This window comes from Vitis vinifera, chromosome 17, assembly GCF_030704535.1.
Source record: "Vitis vinifera cultivar Pinot Noir 40024 chromosome 17, ASM3070453v1".
Taxonomy (NCBI): domain Eukaryota; kingdom Viridiplantae; phylum Streptophyta; class Magnoliopsida; order Vitales; family Vitaceae; genus Vitis; species Vitis vinifera.
Genome location: NC_081821.1, coordinates 6,677,582 through 6,685,045, shown reverse-complemented (window position 1 = coordinate 6,685,045; position 7,464 = coordinate 6,677,582). Strand labels below are relative to the sequence as shown.

General features: G+C 35.4%; 2 protein-coding genes across 2 annotated transcripts; one reads left to right on the top strand and one right to left on the bottom strand.

Annotated features, from left to right (window-relative positions):
* Nucleotides 1-83: 83 nt before the first annotated feature.
* LOC100260282 (plant cysteine oxidase 2) lies at nucleotides 84-4,017 on the bottom strand. Its single transcript, XM_010665095.3, has 6 exons — nucleotides 3,825-4,017; nucleotides 3,479-3,733; nucleotides 1,497-1,618; nucleotides 1,196-1,358; nucleotides 867-1,091; nucleotides 84-481 (listed from the first exon to the last, which is right to left on the bottom strand). Exons 2-6 carry the CDS (start codon nucleotides 3,654-3,656, stop codon nucleotides 357-359), a joined length of 813 nt encoding a protein of 270 aa, XP_010663397.1. The 5' UTR covers nucleotides 3,657-3,733; nucleotides 3,825-4,017; the 3' UTR covers nucleotides 84-356.
* Nucleotides 4,018-5,854: 1,837 nt separating this feature from the next.
* On the top strand, nucleotides 5,855-7,464 carry LOC100257068 (uncharacterized). The gene has a single exon (XM_002273239.4). It carries the CDS (start codon nucleotides 6,168-6,170, stop codon nucleotides 7,353-7,355), a length of 1,188 nt encoding a protein of 395 aa, XP_002273275.1. The 5' UTR covers nucleotides 5,855-6,167; the 3' UTR covers nucleotides 7,356-7,464.

Below are 7,464 nucleotides of genomic sequence, written 5' to 3'. Positions count from 1 at the left end.
AATAGTTCATGTGCTGGCGCTTGCCCAGTGTATTGCTCTGTTACTCCAAAATGAAATCCCATTATGGGACCAAAACAGGGGTGTTGAAAAAAACAATTAAACAACCAAACTCCCATCTCAAACCAAGACGAGAGATTGATATGCAAACTTCTATTAACGACAAGGGCCAGCAACAAAAGAACAAGGTAATAATCTACGTAAAAGAACCATAAAGATGACAAGCTCCCTACAATCTATTTTGGATGTCACTTTTCGCTTTAGTTGGGCATCTACACTAGAGCCTATGCGAGGGTAAAGTTCCATCACAACAGAAAAGACCGCAGCCATTTACAAGGTGCCTGGGAAGGCAAGTAAAGTCAATTCTCCACAAACTGTGGGCCTCTATACATTGCTCCAACCACGACAAAGCTCTCGGGTTTCTCCATTTCTTTAAGCCACCCACATCCTTCCATCTCCTCTGCTTGTAATGATCCCGTATCTCCTGCATCATCAGACAAAAAAAAAAAAAAAAAAAAACCATCTGGGTTGGCCAAGACTGATAAAATATATTATTTCTAAGAAAAAATGCAACTCCGTCCCAACCCCCGTCCCAACTTTGCAGCTATGTCACCCCACTTGCTATATATAATATATGTAAATGGAGGGAGCAGGTCAAGTAAAAAAAGGGGGCATCACATGGGATTCTTATAGATTGTCGTAATTGATGCCAACCAAAAGTAGGCATTTGACAAGTGTGATTGAGTTCATTGATGCCAGCACAGATGGGCGCCCAACAAAGAAGCTCCATCATAAAAAAAAAATAAAAAAAAAACTAACTTAAAGTTCTACCACCACTTCCTACATTACATTGATCAATAATGGCGTACCTGAAAATGTGGCATAAGGAAAATCATTGTAGTATGTACAGTGGCGGCCTTCATCATCGGAGTAGGGTGGACCCAGCACATCTAACATGGCACATGGAGTCAATGCTGTGAAGCAGTGCATATTGCCTCCTGCATTTGGATAGAGAACTGAGGTTTTGCAAGGTGCAGTCAGATCAGAGTCAGCATGAACCTTGGCTAACCGGGGTTCATGCTGGAGTGCTGCCACTGCCGACAACAACATTGTCATTTTTGCATCAAGAGGAATAAATGACATAGAAATTGGCCATTCATTGGGTCCATGCATTAATGGAAAAGAAGGGAGCACTTACAGTCCTCATGGTGTGTATTCTGGTTCTTGCTGTACGAAACATCGGCCACCCAATCATATGATTTGATGTGCATCGACCCAAAGAGGAGCTTACTGAAAACAGTCATGCCTGGATGATTATGAAGGGGAATAACACCAGATGGCGGCAAGCAGAAGATCCCAATCTACAAAGTGAAATTTGTAAGAGGCCAAAAATAATTCAATTTACCAGGATCCAGAAAACAACATTAGAGAGGGGGTGGGAGGGGGGAAGGGTTGTGCTTATAATGTATATGAGAGAGAGAGAGACAGCAAAGGGGTACCGAGAATTTATCACATTCATAGATATGTAGGTACGTCACTGGAGGAGGAACTTCGTCGGATCCAGTTGCCCTGAAATATGGCATGTCTGCTGACAGGCCGACATTCTCCGGTTTCAGGTTATCTACAGAGAGAAAATTTGTGCACACATGTAAGCATGAAGGAGAATTTTTATTTTTTATTTTTAAAGAGAGAATTAACTCAAAAGTTCAGACCTATGTAGAGGCAGCCGTACACCTATGCATACAAGTCCAGTGCAGGATGATTACAAAATCACTAACGTGAATTCTATAATAAAACAAGGATATCGTTCCAATAGCCAGTACAGCAAACAAGCTATAAATCCCTTGAACTGAAGGAGGATAATGGCAGGATAAAGAACCAAAAAAAAAAACATTGACAAATGTAAGTTAATGAATCTACTTTCTTCTTAGATATCTATGAAAATGAAATTACAATAATCTGATCTTATATTGTTATAACACACTGGATTATAGGTTTTCTTCAACTTTATGCTCTTAAATTTGGTAGCAGAAGGAACTTGCAAAAAGGGCTTTCTGAAGAAAACAGAACCTTACTGGTATCCGCTGTGTTACCCATCATACATAACAGGAAATGATCAGAGAAGAAAGAGCTACATACTAAACCAAAACTGTACTTCCACAAGCACACACATGCAGAGGTAAGCAGGTGAAAAGATAGAAACAGAAGGTTAGTTAATATAAGCACTTAATATGAAAATCGAGCTATAGATGCTGTTCAAAACATTGAAGTAAACTGCATTTTTATTGCAGTTTAATACTGATTTTGCTCTAATTCTTTCACAGATGCCCCAACAATCCTAACTTCATGATTTCATCTGCATAAATGCATGCACAATTGACTAAAATGTTATCCCAAATTCAATGTGACTACTAAAATCAAACTTAGACGCGACTAAGGAAAGCTTACTATAAAAATATGGGTACACTTATTGTGATTGCTTCAGAGGTTCGGTTTGTCACGGGACAGCTTCAAACTAAAACCTTGAGGAGAGGACCTGCACTGGTTTATTGCGCCCTTTATGTTTCATCCATTATTTTGAGATACAAAATATTTGTTGGTTGTTACATCAATCATGCTGATTAGAAAATCTACAATCTCTCATGGCACCATGAGTTGCACGAGGTTCCTGCACCCTGAGCAGAAGGTTTTTTTTTTTTTTTTTTTCTTTTTGTTTTTCCCCCATAAATAAAATATACAGTAGACAAAGGAAAAGATTCCCAAGAAGGATCATGGAAATATCTGAAAGCCTTTAATGATTCGGTTGCACTGGTTTTCCACCCATCTACAGATCTTGATACTTTTAGAGATTCTCTTTTTCATATTACTTGTCTGGCCACCATTTCTCCAACAAAAAACTTGATGGCTATCAACCATACATTCAATTCTTAATATAACCATGTTATAGTCTTTATTTTCAGTCCAGTAGAACTAAAATTTAAACATGGGGGAACCAAAGAAAAAGCATTACTTTGCAGGGAAGTTGATAAAAAGTCCTACAATATATCTTCCCCCATTCCAGAAATCATTTGCAAAAGCCAAATGGTCATAAAAAGGAAGCAGAATTCAATTATATATTCAGTAAATCCAGTCCAAGTAGAGAACTGATAGCAGAAATTTTGTAATTCAGAACCAGCACTTGAGCAAGAAACCCATCAAACGCTTTCATGAATTTACGTGATAAAAGAGCTCCAAACACAGCAAAAATTCGAACTTGAGAGAGACCCGGAAGCAGAAACCGACAATTCAAAACTTTAACGGCAGAATCACATATATACCAAGGAAATCCAATCATCAAATAACATTTTTTTCATTCATTCTCACATAGAACACCTAAAACAATGTCAATTATTCAAACCTGCAACTAAAAATGTAACAGCAAATCTTCAAACGATCAAAATATGACATAAGAATCACAGACAAAACCATGATCACTACGTACCCAGAACTGATCTCAGCCGCTCGATATCCTTCGGGGGCGGAACAAAGCCAGCCTTTCCATCAGCAAACACTTCGCTGCAGGTCTCATACAGATGCTGAACTGGACTCAGCATTAGTTTCCGGCTTCTGCTGTTCATAGACCCCTTTCTTCTCTTCTGCCTCGCCAGCTCAATCGTCATACAAAAGTACACCAAGCCCAGATGGACGCTGCAGAAACCCCTCCAAAAAAAAGAACAAAGAACCAAGCAATGGGTTCCTGAAAAAAATGTCCGAGTATGGAGGAATTAGCTGGCGCTTGTATCACAGAAATGGAGGGGACATATATAGCGTGGGGTAGACAGTGATACCTTGTGTCTTCCCTTTGTTTAGTTCCTTATATAATTCTGGTGCTGTAGAGGAGATAAAAAGGAAGAAAAGAGAGAAAGAACATGTAGAGATTTGCTTCACTGTTGAAGGAATGAGAGAGAATGGAGTACAGGAAGATAGTAGAAATAGGCTCGGGGGGGTCGGAGGTTTTTGGAGAGGTAAAAATTGTTGGTATGTGGGGAGTCAAAGGCCAAAACCAGGGGCCATGCAGAAGTTTCCAGTGGGCGGATTTTAATCCATTCCTACCACCTTTCAAAAAAGGCGTATGGAAGACCATTGACTTTTGCTGCATCAGCATGCATTTACTCCCAGTATTTAATACCAATGTACCATTCAGTCTTATTCATCATTCCTTAAAAAAAAACAAAAACTAGGAGAGAAAAACAGTGTATTTTGAAACTTGGAAAACAAGTTTGATTTTTTTTTTTAATAGAAAATAATTTTTTACTACTTATTTTGAAAATGAAATATTTTTATAATATATTTTAATTATTTTTAATATTATTTTAAATAAATAATTATAAAAAAACTGACAATTATAAATGAAAGTTACTTTTTAACAACTATTTTAATACATAAAAATCATATTAAAAGCATTCTAATTCTCGTTTAGTCTTGTGTTTTAAAATATAAAAAAAATTATTTTTAGAAACTATTTTTCTAAAACCCAACTAGTAGATTAAAATTAAAAAGTAATCAAACTTAAATATACAAATATAGTGGGTGTTTAATAAATCGATTTAATAATTTAAAGTAAATAATTTAATTTAGGTTATTAAATAAATTAAATATAATGAATAAAATAATTTAATGATATGACGTTCCGCTGAAATTCGTATAATGGTTACTTTAGCCAACCACTTCATGAGTCCTAATCTCCAATTCTCCAAGTTGTCTTTCAAAACATTTGCAACACTAGGCCTATACTCCCTCGCATTGGATACCAATGGTAATCATAAATATATTAGTATTTCGATTTTATGGATATATATAAGATATATCGAAAATATTAATGAATATTTTGATATAAAATATTATAAAAATTAATAAAAATGATAAAATATTAAAAAAACTCTAAAAAAATTATATAAGAAATAAAAATAGATATTTTAAAGTTATATATTCGTCATATTTGATAATAATATCCTTTACATCATAAAAAATATAATAAATATATATTTATTATTAAATTGCATTATAGATTATTTTATAATATTATTATGATAATATGTTTAATTTTAAAATATATTTAATATTAAAATATATTTAATATTAAGATATCAAATAAATAATAATATATATTTATATTTTTTAATATTTATATTTATTATATTTAATAAATATATAGATTATATAAAAAAAGACCTATTAAAAAATTATATTTTTATATTTCTTGATAAATTAAATCAATATATAAAAATAAAATAATTATAATTTATTTATTTAATAATAAAAATTTTAAAAATTCAGTAAAATATCGATGAAATATTGATTAAAACATGAAAAAATCGATATATTGATTGACGGATATATCCTCCCGAATTTTGTACGATCGGTGATATTTTAATCCTTGGTTACCCTTCATGCATCCAAAACTTCAAAGGAAATTCAATTTTCTGAATTGGCAAGGCCCCCGCAAGTCCCACCAGTTAGTTGAAAATTGAAACCATGGGGCGACACAATTAATTTTTGAAAAATAGTTAAGGGCAAAGCCTGAGTGAATGGAGATAAATAAATGGAAATTACAAATAAAAATAATTATTTAATAAAATTTTAAATCTTACGCTTATTTAACCAATTTTAGGCTTATTTAATCAAAATTTTAAAAGAGATGAATGAAATTAATTATTTTATTTTATATTTAGGAATGATTTTAAATAATTTTATAATTTTTGAAAGTTAGATTTTCAAAAGTTTGTGACACCCATTGTTTCCCATGGTATGACATTCAGACCTCCAAGTTCCAAATCACTCAACCACCTCTAAAATTATATGTTCTTTAATAACATAATACAATATTTTATTTATTATAAAATAAAAAATAAATTATGTAGTCACCTCCAAATAATGTTAAAAATCAAAGAAATATTCGTATTTATATTTATTTAAGAGAATTTATTTTTATTTTATTATTGATATTTGATTTTCGAAATGAGTCCAATGCCTGACCAGAGAAACTACCTTACCGGCCTTCTCAGCTGCAGGCTCCAAAAACCCTAAACTTAGTCTAGGGTTTCTTCACTTCTCCTCCTCCGCCGCCGCTACCGACTCACCGCCGTGTCGGCCCGTTGGTTTGAGGTTATTGCATCGTCTTCCGCTTGGCCATGTCTCTTCTGGAACTTGTTACCAAGGCCGCCGCCAATCCCAAAACCCTCACCGCTCCATCCACCTATCCAATCATTCTCAACCCAGAAGACTCTCTCCTCAGCTTAAACCCCAATGTCGAAAACCCAGATCCCAATTCTCTTGTCGTTCCCGTTTCCGGGTTTCAAATCTCGCAAACCGATTCCGAGATCATCGACTCGGCTAACAAATTCTTCAAAAAGCTCAAGCGGAAGCTCAAAAACCCTAGCAGTTTTAATACTGATGATTTGATCGGGATTTTGAGTTCTTTTCTCGAGAAAAATGGCAAGAAAGTTGATGTCTCTGTTGGTGTCGACCCATCGACTGAAGGGTACACACGGGTGTTGATTGAAAAGCTAGGGTTTTTGATGGGTCGGGATGTGTCGGAGTTGGTTTTGGAGGCGTGTCTTGTTTTGGGGAATTGGGAGTTGGTGGAAGCACTGATTGTTAATGGGCATGTTGCACATTCTAGTTATTCGAATTTGGTTTCAGTTTTGGTGGAGAAAAGGAGGTCAGACTTGGTTTGTTTATGCATTAAACATTTTACAGATCTCGGATCTTCTGAACTACTCTGCATTTTGAAATACTTCCTATTGCCGCCTAGAGGGGCTTATAGCAGTATGGTTGCAGTGAGGAAAGGTTGGGAAAGCCAAGCGAAATTGGCTATAGAAAAGGCAAGCAATAAGGATCTCAAAGGGAAGAAATCGCATGTGGCAAAGGAGGCTGCAGTGTTGCTTGTGATTGCCCATGATGAGTTTTTGGCTTCTGAGTTGTGTCTGCATTATCTGTTATCTTCCCCAAATCTTGATGATGTGATATTCCCATATTCTATTAGTAAATTGAATGGTGAAGAGATCATGAGTTTGATTCGATACTTGGGAAAGTGGTTAAAGAAGTACGAGAGGTTTCCACAAGCAGGTCCATGCCCAAAGGCATCCTCAATGTTGGGGTTGAAGGCTTGTGATTCGGTTCCTACCCTTGAAGCAGTGGTCAAATGTTTTGGGCTCGTTCTGAACGAGCATTTCTCTTCATTAGTGTTGAATTTGGAGTTCCGTGAAGAGCTGAGATCCATGAAGGCAGTGGTTACTTCTTTAGCCTTGGAAGCAAGACTGTGTTGTTCTGTGGCAAATGTGGTTGAGGATTTGAGAGCTGAAGCTGAAAGTGCCTAGTACAAACTTGGAGCCTCTGCTAGTATTGCATTTTCGACACTGATCATCATCTATACTGTTGGTGTACCTTTAGTACAATTTTGGAATGAATTGAAGCTTATTTTAAATA